The sequence below is a fragment of the Pelodiscus sinensis genome, chromosome 3, assembly GCF_049634645.1.
Source record: "Pelodiscus sinensis isolate JC-2024 chromosome 3, ASM4963464v1, whole genome shotgun sequence".
NCBI classification, from domain to species: Eukaryota; Metazoa; Chordata; order Testudines; family Trionychidae; genus Pelodiscus; species Pelodiscus sinensis.
In genome coordinates, this window is record NC_134713.1 from 53171052 (window position 1) to 53184597 (window position 13546).

At 37.5% G+C, this 13546-nt stretch overlaps 1 protein-coding gene across 49 annotated transcripts in view; it reads left to right on the plus strand.

Moving 5' to 3' along the window:
- Positions 1 to 13546, plus strand: part of RIMS1 (regulating synaptic membrane exocytosis 1) — a 465499-nt gene that overhangs the window by 293947 nt on the left and 158006 nt on the right. For 17 of the 49 annotated variants that reach the window (XM_025186713.2, XM_075923757.1, XM_075923727.1 and 14 more), the window contains 4 exons: positions 2410 to 2487; positions 2822 to 2935; positions 3374 to 3463; positions 12774 to 12857. The exons of 3 other annotated variants lie outside the window; for them this stretch is intronic. In XM_025186713.2, the coding sequence (XP_025042498.2) occupies positions 2410 to 2487; positions 2822 to 2935; positions 3374 to 3463; positions 12774 to 12857 (366 nt within the window). The remainder of the gene's footprint in view (positions 1 to 2409; positions 2488 to 2821; positions 2936 to 3373; positions 3464 to 12773; positions 12858 to 13546) is intronic. 29 more of the 49 variants (XM_075923741.1, XM_075923745.1, XM_075923754.1 and 26 more) reach the window with 5 other exon arrangements.

Sequence of the window (13546 nt, forward strand, 5' to 3'; positions counted from 1 at the left end):
GATTTTTTTTTTAAATAAAAGAAAAATATAGGTATATTTAAATGATTGTATTTTTCAAAAATAGTTTTATTTTTATTGAATTAATTTTTATTTGAGATTTCTTTTTAAAAGGGATTGCTACATTTTCTTCTATTTAATTGGTTTTTTAGTAATTTTTTTAAAATGCGAATTCTATCAACTGTATTTTTTTCTTAATTTCTATAAGTCCTTATCATTTGTTATGTTTTAACAAAAGAGGACTGGTTTTTCTTCTAGTTTTCAAACCTTAAGCATTCATTTAGCTGTGCCAAAACAGAGCACGACTCCAAATTTCTCCATTTTATCTCTTTTCTGGAAGATTTATAGACAAGCAATCCTATTTTTCTGACTCATCTTGGTTCACAGGGATGAAAGTAACTTAAATTTCTTACAGGTACTGTCATATTTCAACCCCTGCTGGGGAGAGGGGAGTCCTCAGAGCAGGAGTTTTGGGGTATTGATAAAACAGTATCTGTAAGAAATTTAAAGTGTGGGGGGGATGCTCAAGGGAGGGAGTTGGGGAATATAAGGATGGGAGAAGGGCTCAGGATAGAGGCTGGGGTTGTCATGGGTGCAGGAGTTAGGGCAGGAGCTTGGGGATGTGAGGGTGTCAGGGCAGGGGGCTGGAGGTATGGGAGGTGCAGGAGTCAGGGTGAACGTTGAGACGGTACTCAAGGTAAGAGGTGTGCAGGGTTCAGGATTTGGGGTTAGAGGTAGGAGGGGCTGAGGGCAAGGAGGGGTGTAAGAGTCAGAGTTGGGGTCAGCTCAGGGGAGGTGTTGTGGGAGGTATATGATATTAAACAGTTGAGATCCAAAGGTATGCTTATGATTCAAACCAGAGGTGTAATTCCTATCTTGAGGAGACATTTGCATGCTAATTCAACCAGAATAGAAGTGTATGCTCAGTGATTTGAGCAATGGTGACTAGTTCCTTCTGGCACTCTGGCTACACTTCTGTTTTTAGCATGGTAGCTTGATCAGAGCTAGTGTGTTTATGTCTCCTTGCAATGGATATTATACCTCCAGCTCTGTGTGGATATACACTAACACTATGGAGGTGCTGTACCTTGGTGATGAATAAACCAATTCCTAGAGTCTTTAAAATTAGCTTACCATTTTTTCATGTTTAGCAGTTTAACTTAATGTGATTTTATGTATGTAGATGAGATTCAGAAAGGGTATGTCTACACTACCACCCTAGTTTGAACTAGGGTGATTAATGTAGTCAATCAAAGTTGCAAATGAAGCCCGGGATTTAAATATCCCGGGCTTCATTTGCATCTTGTCGGGCGCCGCCATTTTTAAATCCCCGGTAGTTCGGACTCCATGCCTGCGGCTACACGCAGCACGGAGTAGGTAGTTCGAATTAGGCTTTCTAATTCGAACTACCGTTACACCTCGTTCCACGAACTACGTACTCCATGCCGCGTGTAGCCGCGGGCACGGAGTCCGAACTACCGGGGATTTAAAAATGGCGGTGCCCGGCAAGATGCAAATGAAATCCCGGGCTTCATTTGCAACTTCGATTGACTACATTAACCAACCTAGTTCAAACTAGGGTGGTAGTGTAGACATACCCAAAAGGACTTGGGGGTCTAAATCCAGCATTTATGCACCAACAGGATTCCTAGAATGCCCATTCAGTTACCACTTAACTTTGTAGGTGCCTAAGCTCATTGGCATCTACATTTTTGTTGTGAAAGGTGCCTAGGCACCTATATTTCTGCCTCTGATCATGTACTCTGTTGTATCATTCTAAATACCCAGTTTATGTGTAGCTCCCTTCATCTCTCCTCTTGAAGAAGCTGTTCTACTTTGGATTAAATTATTAAATAGTACTTGGGACACAAAAAGAGAGTGTGCATGAAAACAATCTCTAAACTGGTAGTTAGGGCTTTTACTTAGAAGGTGGAAGACTGAGGGAATGTCTACACATTAGTGTGTTTTAGTAAGCTTTTAATTTATCATACATATAACCAAAAGGGATGATTAAATCACACAATGTAGATTAAAATAGAGTAGTAAAGACATAAAAATAGCAAAGTAAATACCAACTTCACATTGTACAACAGCTTATATATTTTAATAAAAATTGTAAAGATTTCAAGGTATTTTAGTTCCAGAGGAAAATTCCGACCTACAGTATTAATCTGAATTTACTTATCTGCATGCATAGGGTATCTGGTCCTGAAATTACATGTCAGTCTGCATAATTGAACTGACAAAAAGATACATTGAAAAATTATGCATATAGCTATTCACACTTACTATAGTATCATGCACACAACATAATCTTACTTCTAGTAAATATTCTATCTTTACCTATATTTTTGTTTCTGGCATGGTTTATTTTTTTTTATTTTTGTTTTCCTCTGTTCTGTCACATTCAAGAAATTCTGTTAGGCACTGTAAAACATTACCACCCAAGATGCCTTTACTAGAGAATGGTACTCACTGGAATATTTACAGGTAAGTAAGTATTCACTTAAATTATTTTAAACAAACTTACACATTATAATAACGTAATTATACTTTCTAGAAAACTTTAATTCACAGATAAAATCATAAACATAATTAGATTCAACTATATAAAATTAACTCTTACATAAATGACAAACACTTAAAACCTCTGTACTGTCTAGAATTCTTATATCTTTAAACTCTACTGAAATGTCATTACTAAAGTTGAGTAAAATTGTAGTTTTCTTTTCCTTATGTCTCTTTTTTTTCCTTTGTGTATATGCTTCTGCTTACATGTCAAATTTAATTTAATTTTTCTTTTAAATAATTTTAATTTACAAAGCTCAACTCTGCCTGCATATGCTAAAACCAAATCAGTGACTAGACAGGATATTGCTCTCCTTCGTGATTGCCTTAATGCACAAATACCGAGATTTACAGATGAACTGTTGGTTAGGTAAGAAATGAGTCAAAGTGCCCCTTCCTGTTTAGTATGTGCAATATGGTTTTCTACAATAAGTTCTATTATACCCTGTGCTTCTGTGTGAGTGTGGCATATGTGACTAGTAATAAATATTTGGATATATTGTTTTAGTATTTCCCATTCCACTTTCTCATAAGCAGATACTGTTTACTCTAATTTTATAGTCTTAGGTAATTCAGATACTTTATGCAAACAAGTTCCAGCATAATCTTTCATTTAATTTTATTTTTTAACAAATATTTGCATTGTCATCTAGTCAGCTCTTTTGCATCTTTATTAATTAAATCATTGTGAATCCACATTTTTGTGTAGCAAGAACATTATTTTATTATTTAATATCTAACATTGTGTTCCTTTCTTTGTTTTCTTTTTCTTTCTCTTCTACCATTGGATGCAATGCACTGGCACTAGTGAACTGCAGCCCTCCCTTGACAGGGCTAGGAGTGCTAGTACCAACTGCTTGAGACCAGATACTAGTTTGCATTCACCAGAACGAGAAAGGTATAAAGTAAAGACTTATGAATTTTTTGTCATCTGTGCTGGTGAACTTTGTCAGTTTTGTTTGTTTCTCCATATGAGTCTTCTACATGTCTGTACATTCATATCTGCTTTGGTATTTGTTGACATTTTTGCCTCTATACTCATATATGCCATGCAAATTGTATGTTGCAGTTTATAATTGCTTCTGGCTTCTTGCTTTCCCTAATTTTAGTTCAAGCTGATGTCATTGTTTACAAAAGTCCTCAGTATGCTGATAATAACACTGCAGTGTTAAGTGAGGTGAAGGAGTACTTCTTGATTGTTAATCTTCATTATCATCTGCTAAAATATATTATTTTTATTTCTTGCCCATTCTGCAGATTGTAAAAGAGATGGTGACATAAAATTTACAAATTATATGAATTAGGATACAAATCATGAGTTCAAAATCTTATTTTTCAAATCGAAATTGTAATTTGTATAACAGTGTATACATTAATTCCATAAACCAACAAACTACATTCTTTTTTAATCTAGTCTGCCACATCTTTTGTTGTTTGTTTAAATTGTAAAACAAAATAATGTAATTGTTTTTGCACTATATAACACTGTATTTAGTTAACTTACACTTTAAGAATATATTTTCAGCGATTTAAATTTAAAAAGTCTACATTTGCTATGTTGAATAGAAACATTTTATTGATATTTTCTGAACTTTCATTTTTAAATCTAGCTTAGTTCAAAGTCACAGCAAACCCAAATACTATTGTCAGATTTTGTAATGATAGGTGTGTCTTAATAGGAATTTTTTGAATTTTTGAAGTATTTTTGTCTATGAATTCTTCCTTTTATAATGTGAAATCCTGACCCCATTGATATCAGTATTAAAACTCCATTGGCTTCGGTAGATGTAGGATTTAGCTCATTATGTAAATATTCAATTAATATGTAGGATAATAATGTGAAGTTGCACATCAATCAGTCCAGAAAAATTGGTTATTGAAATTAGCACAGCATTGAGCATTGTTACTGTAAAGTGACTGTAATTTTAAACTATCAAGACATTGCCTTTGAGATTCTATTTCTCTTATTTTTCCACTATATTTTTTAAAATGTTAATTAAATTAGGGTATTTGTCTTCATAAACTGTATTCTAGCCAAACCTTCAACTAACGTTAATCAAAATAGCTCCATGCCAGTTTACTTTATTTGAAGATCTAGCCCCTAATGTCAACATCTACTGCATGCATAATTTAAAAAAAAAAAGGTATTAGAGGAGTTATAAGCAACCCGTAACCCATAATGACAGTAGTGTAAACTTTTTATATTTTTCTAGGAACAATAAAAATAATCCAAAAAATAGTTACATTTTCAAAGCAGGACATGTGATTTGCCATATTAGTTTCAAGATAAATTGTGTCTCTGAAACTCTGCGCATCAGTTTGAAAATTCAGGGAACAATAGGTGATATGGAAAAACAAATCTTAGCTGAAACTAAACCCACTTTTGAAGCTATGCAAAAGTCTCATGTTTCCATGATTCTTGTCCATCAGGTTTTCAACCTAGGTATGGAGTAGAAACTACAAGACTGGCTGTTGACCTCTTTTAGGCCTTGTCTATATATACCCAGAGATTGACACTCCAGAGATCAATGTTTGGGGTTTGATTTTGTGAGTCTAGTAAGGACTCACTAAAGCAAATGCTGATGGTGATCCCATTGACCCCAGTACTCCATAGAGTCATAAGGAGTAAGGGAAGTTGATGGGAGAAACTCTCCCATCGACCTTCCATAATGGGACTTAAGGTATATCGACTCCAGCTACACTATCGTTATAGCTGGAGTTGGATGTCTTAAATCGAATATCTCCTCCAGACTGGGCCTTAGTGAATGCTGTCCATGTTGATCCTTTGAGGCCCGTCAGCAATTTGTAATAACACTGAACATTAGGTTTAGTTGATTGGTCTGTAGTCCCTAGGTAGGTCATATAGTGTCACTCGGGAGTGTTTTTGGTTATGGATTGTTATTTCTGTCCATGGGATCTCTTGTGCAGGATGCTCACAGAGTTCAAATAACTCATGATGTCTTTGTGCCAAATAATTAATACATGAACTGTTAATTCATTAATATACTGATGTCATACATTTCATTTAATCAGACCCAGATGGTATTTTTTGGATGCCTGTCCAATCTTGGGAGCAAGATGTAAAAGTTTAATTTAGACATTAGAATAACACAAAAGCAGCACTTTTGATTTTGAGAGAAAAGATTTTCTAGGGATTTCAGATCTCATTATTTAATGTAGTTGTCCACTCTTTGTCCAGCAATCTGTCACCTAGATTATACTTCATCCAGAGTCATAAGCTGCATTTCTTTCTTATTTGCTTATTTGGTGGACTTTGTTTAGAATGTATTTGTAAGATTCTGTTCAGCAGATATCAAGAACTCCACATATTGAACCATGGTTGGTTTGTGAGCATCATGTCACTGTTTCTGAAGTACGTGCTCCTTTTATGGAGAAGTATAAATAAGGGATTCCTAATGTAGTCTTCAAGGTTTCCTTCAGAAGAATTATGCTTGTACTCCCTTTCGTTTCAGAAAATATAAAGTAAATGAAATGTGAAATATGAAGTTAGAAGGGCCATTGTGAATAAGGTGGTATGGACTATGTTTAGTGACCTGACAATAAAGCACTTCGTTTGCACAGTAATGTTTTATTGGAAATAGTACCAATGGTTAATCTCTCTCCAGTATTGTACTTAGAATCCTACATCAGATATTTTTAGTTCCTTTATAATAAAAGATGGCAGTCTCAGTCTCATAGCCTTACTGTACAGTCATTAGGATAGTTTTCATCATTTTTGTTTATATTATAAACACTTTGTTTCAGCGTAGGTTTGCAGGGTTTCATAGAGCTTGCACCGTTGTTGCTCTGTGAGCATCCGGACAGTGCATCTGTATAATTTAATTTTAACATAACTCCATTTGAACACTGTCAGGTAGAATGCTGGCGCTGGCATTCTGCCTGGTTTCCCATGAAAAGAATTACCCCACTGCCTTCCTCTGTTACTGTATATGGCAATGGGTCAGTACAGATGGCAATCAGGCCTTTACAGCACATGCTCAAATAGTTTCCCTTTTTCTAAGGCTGCTTAAATAAATTCCTGCACTGTATTAGTGGTGGCAGGAAATGTTGAGATATACATTACAGTTCATTGAGTGCTGCAGACAGCTTCATTTAAACAGTTTGAGTAGTATAAGGGCAAATTTTTGTCATAGCTAACAGACAAAAACTACAGAATTTGAAATTTGGGAAGAGATCTACTTGAAATAATGAGGATGACTGTTCAAAACACAGTGCCACTGTATTGTAGGAGTGGGAAAGAAAAAGAATTAGTCTGGGTACCAGGGGAATAAAACAAAGTCATTTATCCTAATTGTGTTGCATGTAAGTCGAGCAGATTTCTTAGCCATGACCAGTGTTCCATCTAGGCTGCGTGGCAGCACAGCTTCACAGGTGATTAATCAGCCCTGCCCGGTCAGATGCTCAGGGCTCCATGCATGGAGCTGACTGACTGGGAGGGGCTGATTAATCAACTGTAAAGTTGTGCTGCTACCCAGCCTAGAAGGAACACCGGCCATGACCCAAGACTGCAAGTTAGCTCCCTATTTTAAAATTCTAGGCTGATGAATATACTTTGTCTAAGTAATATATCACTGATAAAATCTATAAATAAATAATCATAGTAATAATGATGTAGAAGATTTCTTCATTCTTTGCTCCTCCACTGTAAGTAAGTGAAGGCAGAATCTGCCTACCTGAAAAATATGGATTCTGTGAATTAGGCCTGGTCTGTACTAGAAATTAATACTGATACAGGGTGGTTCTCCCTGGTCTGGCATCCTCAGGACCTGAACTATCCCAAACCAGGGAATTTGCCACACCAAGGGAGATCAGTGCTCCCCTGCTGGCTGCTCCACTCCCAGGCTCCTCTCCCTCGAGTTCCCTGCCCTGTTGTTGACCCCACTAAGGCTGGCCTGGCATGGCTCACTGCCCCAAGATCTCCCCGAGTTCCCAGCCAGGACAGACTGGCTGCGCTGCCACACAGTGTTCCCCAGGGTTCCTGGGTGGATGCAACCCAGCCACCGCCAGCCCTACGGCTGCAGGAGGTTCCACAGCCAGGATGACCTGGCCACATTTGCACCACTACTAGGGCCAGTCCCATTGCCGCTGGGAACTCCCTGAGGTTCCTCAGCTGGGGCTGCCTGCCTCTGCCAGCCCTGCTTCAGCCACAGGATCCACAGTCAGGGATGCCCAATCTGGCCCCGCTGTCATTGGGTATCCCGGGATTCCCAGCTGAAGCTGCCCGGCTACCGCCAGCCCTGCTGTCACAGGGAGCCTGTCCCTGGCTGGGTCGCCTGCCATCAGAAGCTCCGCTGCAGCTGGGGTTCCCCATTTGGGGCCAGGATTCCCCAGCTGCCTGGCCCACCTGTCTCCAGGGGTTCTTTTGCCAGGGCAGGAATTCCCCCAGTTACCACCTGATCCAGCCACTGCTGGCCCAACTGGGGCTCCCCGGCCCTGTGTCTCTCAGCTGGCTCCTGCTCCTACCTCCAAAGCTCTTTGGTTCAGCAACATCCGTGGCCCTAGCAGTCTGTAGATGTTGTTGGACCAGAGTCACGGATTTGGGAGGTTCAACCTTTCTAGTTTGATGTGTGATGATTTGAATACCCAGGCCTGAGCTGTCTTGTCATTTTCATTCTGTCACTCTGTCAGGTTTTGGTTTGGTTTTTAGTCAGCTATCTTATTTCTATGTGTACATTTCTCTGTTGCCAGACAGTGTGATATATGTGACCCCAACTTTAGGAAAGAACATAAGCACATGCTCAAGTGTACTATCCTGTATGAGGGATAATGATAGTTATGCACTAATACGTGGTAGCAGGTTTGTGGTGTGTGGGTTTTTGGAGGTTTTTTTAGCCCAATCCTGCAGAGATTTACTACTGTGGTGGGCAACCTGTGGCCTAATGGTCGCATGTAGCACATTGGAGTTCTGTGTGTAGCCCGCAAGACATTTTGTTAACTGTTGCCCAAATGCAGGGATGCCAGATTCTGCTGGTTTCCATCTGTGTATGTTTTTTTTTTCATATCAGTATTATTAAAATGAAACATGCTTAAAGCAATGGTACATAAAATGAGGTAAACGCTGGTTGCACACACATTGATTATAAGACCCATGGGCTCCTTCTGCATCCAATTAAAGTGCTGTTAGAGTTCAGTCAGCACACCCTACAAATTCTAAGTATGCAAGTGCAGTTAGCAAAACTACCCTATCCCAGGAGACCATCTTGGTTACAACAATCTTGTGGCCCACTATGATGAAGGAGGGCCAGTCAGGCAGCCCACACACTAGCCTAGGTTGCCCATTGCTAATTTAACTAACCAGTCATGATTCTATTTGTAGGTTTTGGTATAAAGTGATGAGTTAAGGCAGGCCTGAGCAAATAAAACTGAGGAACAAATCAAAGTGACTGAATTAAGTAGAACACAGTCTCTATTATTTGCAAATAATGTGCATATTACACCTAGGCTACGTCTACACTGGCACCCTTTTCCGGAAATGCTTAAAATGGAACAGTTTTCCATTATAAGTATTTCCAGAAAAAGCGCGTCTACATTGGCAGTACTTTTTCCGGAAAAGCGTCCGTGGCCAATGTAGATGTGCTTTTCTGGAAAAAAGCCCCGATCGTCATTTTCGCGATCGGGTCTTTTTTGCGGAAAAGACTACTGTGCTGTCTACACTGGCCCTTTTCTGGAACAGTTTTTCCAGAAAAGGACTTTTGCTCGAACGGGAGCAGCATAATTTTTCCGGAAAAACACTGACAATTTTACAGTAGATCGTCATTGCTTTTCCGGAAAAGCAAGCGGCCAGTGTAGACAGCTCGCAGCTTATTCCGGAAAAGTGGCTGCTTTTCCGAAAGAAGTGGCCCAGTGTAGACACAGCCCTAGGGTTTTCTATGTTCCCATGGAAAAAGTAATACTATTGATTGCTCTGGAAGCAAGACTTGATAAGGATTTTTAAAATGGTAAACTCTGGTGCCATATCTGGTCCCCATGACCTTATGAAATCCTGGAATGGAGATATTTGAAGAAATTCCTGTGAATAGGTATTAGAAAATTTGGTGCTATAATTTATTCTTGATCTAATTGAGGCCCTATTCTGCTCCAGAATCACAATATTTGCATAAGATTTTTATTAAACCATTAAAAAAAATTCCAAAACCTACACCCTCTAGCATTAGGAAAGTGTGTTTATACTGCATGTTTTTAGAACTCTTGATTGAATGTGTCTATTTATGTTTGAACTAATTACATAACAATATTGTTAATATTAGGTATGCACTGATTTATTTTTTCTGTTTCAGGCGGTATAAAAGAGTAAATTGTTGCATGTTTCTCTACATTGTAATGTTGCACATGCTTTTTACGGTATACAAAGTAAAGCCCCATTGAAATATTGCAGAAAGAAAGTTCCTAATGCATGATGATCAAAACTAATAACGTTATGTAAAATGCTATTAAATATTTCTAGAGGATATCAGCATATTAAGGGCTTTCATTGACTGCACTGATGCATTAACATTTTCTTTAATCCTTGCTTTGGAGAGAAAAAGTAACTAATTACTAACAGTCTACACACTTTGGAACCTTTTAAAAGATCTACCTAAATGTGCAGTGATGCTAAATCTCCCTGAAACTTTTGTTATTTGCATGTTCCATAAGTGAAACATTGTTTCTTAATATATGGACTGGAAGGTTGCCTCAGAAAGTGAATAGTTTATGTAAAATATTACTGTCAGAATAGAAATATATTTTGTTTATTAAATGATTTCTTACCTATATTTTCAAAACTAAGCAGTGCTAGGTTTATACTGTATTTTTCCATTATGACTGAGCCTTTCTATTGTTTCAAATTAAATGAACTTTTGAAAGAAGAAAACTATTAAAATTAATTGTGTTTACGCTCCTCCCTTCCATACTGATTAAATAATTTGATTTTATAAATAAAAGAATCAGAGACTGGAATATATTTATTAAATGTGTTTGCACGTCTTCTTTGAAATATAAAAGAAATTTTACAAATTTACTCTAGTCAAGTCGTCAAATATATATTCATTATTGTCCCTTTACTGACATGAAAATGTATAATATTTGCTATAAATATATCATTATTAGTGTGAGTAATAAATAAAAATGTCATACATTTAACATTAGAACCAACTCTACAAGTTAATACATTTAACTTCTTAAAATTATCATTATACTTAATAAGACTTGTGAGACCTTACTCCCAAGTATCAGCCTCACCTTTTGGACAAGTAAACTTCAATTTGATGAATCTCATTTCTTCTTTCTCACTCAGTTGTCTGTATAAAGGAATTCAACTAAGAAGTCAGTAGTGACTGATCCTGCCTTTTTAAAAATTGTTCTCTGTCTCTGTGACAGTGCTCAGCAATGAAAGAATTCCTTTCTTTTGTTTATGGAATGGATGGTGTCACAGGCTCTTCTACTAGAGAATAAATACTTTTTGATGGACATATAATGTAAAGAGTGCAAAAAAGTTCATGCCACCAAGGAAACATTACCTTTTTGGAATATGTAATATCCTCCGTTGCTGCATAACCCAAAAAACTTTCAAAGCTTTTGTGTGTTAGCAGTCCCAAAGAAAATTCGTAACTGCACAGACCCTATCCATAGGAGATTGAATAGGGCCCCTAAAAGCTGATAAGTAGAGTACATGGTGACATAGGATGAGCTCTAGGAAAATTAAGGATGTTAGGGCACAGCTACACTGCAATTCTAATTCAGGATACTGGAGTATCCCAAAATAGCTATCCCGCGTCTTCACAGCAAGCCCATTATTTTGGGCTCGCTATTCCGACATCCCTGTAAACCTCATTTTGTGAGGAGTAAGGGACATTTCGAAATAGCGCTTTATTTCAAAATTTGGCGTTGCGTAGACAGCGCCAAATGACAAAATAAGCTGTTTCGAAATAGCATCGAAATAAGATATGCAACTTGCATATCTTAAGATATGTAGCTCAAATGGCATGTCTTATTTTGAGTTATAGTGCCGTGTAGATGCACCCTTAGAGTTAAACTGGTTAACTGATAAGCTGATGCTTATTGGTTAATATTATTGGTTATACTCAGCCTGCTAGGGGAGTCAGCTGCCACTCTGCTGTGGGCTCTGCAGTTTAGGAGTCAGATTGGCTCCATCCTGGGACGTGCCAGGTCCCAGCACCCAGCTCTCAGCTCCTCGGGATGCTTCTCTGCAGTATAAAGGAAAATAAGTCATTTTATGTACCACATTCTACAGTAAGTAGAATTAAGCTATGTCTAGACTGCAGGCTTCTTTCAGAAGAACCTCTTCGGAAGAGATCTTCTGAAAAAACTTCTTGTGAAAGAGAGCGTCCACACACAAAAGTGCATTGAAAAAGTGATCTGCTTTTTCAAAAGATACCGTCCTCACTGAATGGACGCTATGTTGCATTTAAGCTGTGGTTACTATGGATGGAGTGGCCACCAGGGTACCTGTGCTTTTCCCTCTTCTTTTGAAAGTACTCCCTCTTCCCTGTCCACACATGCCTTTTCCCAAAAGAGCTCTTTTGGAAAAAGGCTTCTTCCTCATAGAAAGAGGATTACCAATACCGGAAAAACCCCTCTGTTCTTTCAGTTTACTTTTGGAAGAACGTGATTGCAGTGTGGGCATAATTCAGATTTTGTCGGAAAAATGCAGCTGTTTACGCTACAGAGTTTTGTCGGAAAGCTATACCCTAACATGATGCTTTAATCCCTTTACTCTAAAGGTCTCTTTACAATTTAAAATCACACATTTTCACTGAAAACAATGTTCAATACAAAGAGTTAATTGGAAAAAAATCCCTGGAAAAATGAAGGAGAAAATAACAGCTAATCAATGCCCGAAAAGCTCTTCTAGTTTGTAATTCCAACTTCTAGCATTTGAGGATGTTTGAAATACTTTATATACCAAGAAAATTATTTAAATCTTTCCAAATTATGTATGCTTGTATATTCATTATAATTGTACAGCATACTGCTATATGGAAAACATACCACAACAAACAGACATAAGAATAGTGTAAAAAAATTGTGAAAATTTTTTAAAATAATATTAGAAACAAAAATTATTATATTCAAAACAATCAGTTCCATTACTTTTTGGGGTACTTTTCCAGTCTCAATTCCCATACCTATTTTAATTTTATTACTGACTAAATATTTTTTTCCTGTTTTATTGACTGGGCAAACAGGGGTAGATGGTCCCCCTCCCTAGAGAGGAGACGACCTACTAGTCCCAGGATTCATATCCAGCATGCATCTCCGGAGGATGACAGGTACTAGCCAACTCCTCCTAACTGAAAAGTGGCTTACTGCATCGCGCAGTTTGAGAGAAGTATGACAAAGATTTTAAAAGATGATTAGTATACTTTAATGATGAAAATCCCAAAGTAAAGTGTCATCTCAAAGCGCATATCTGTATTTTGTTAAGTTATTACAAAGAACCTAAGAAAGTGTGCCTAGTCAAATCATCTGATTGTGTGAACATTCCAAAGCCAAGTTTCTGAAAACAAAATGTCTAATCTGATGTTGAAAATCTATACAAGTGAGCTCTTTGTTCTTTTTTTCCTGTTTCTGTTGAGGTAGCTGGGGTTTTTTTTTCCTCCCTATGGTGCCTTATAGTATGTTAATATCTATCAGGGAACCTATTTTATTTGTTATATCTTACTAAAATTGTTTCTTTATCTGCAAAGTGCTTATAAGGAAAAAATGTGTATACACACAGAGAGAGGGGCTCTGTGGTGTACATATACTAATTGATATATATAATAATTGACACTATTATTAAATTCTTCAATAAAGAAAAATTATCTTCAGGGGACAAGGTAGGTTTTGATCAGTAATGCCAGTGCTTTGGATCCACTTTATATGCTGATTTGCCAAATGTGAACAATGTAAACACCTCCCTTTGTTTTGTTTTCTTGCTCTGGTTTTCTTATCCAAATCAGTTTGAGTCCCTTATGGT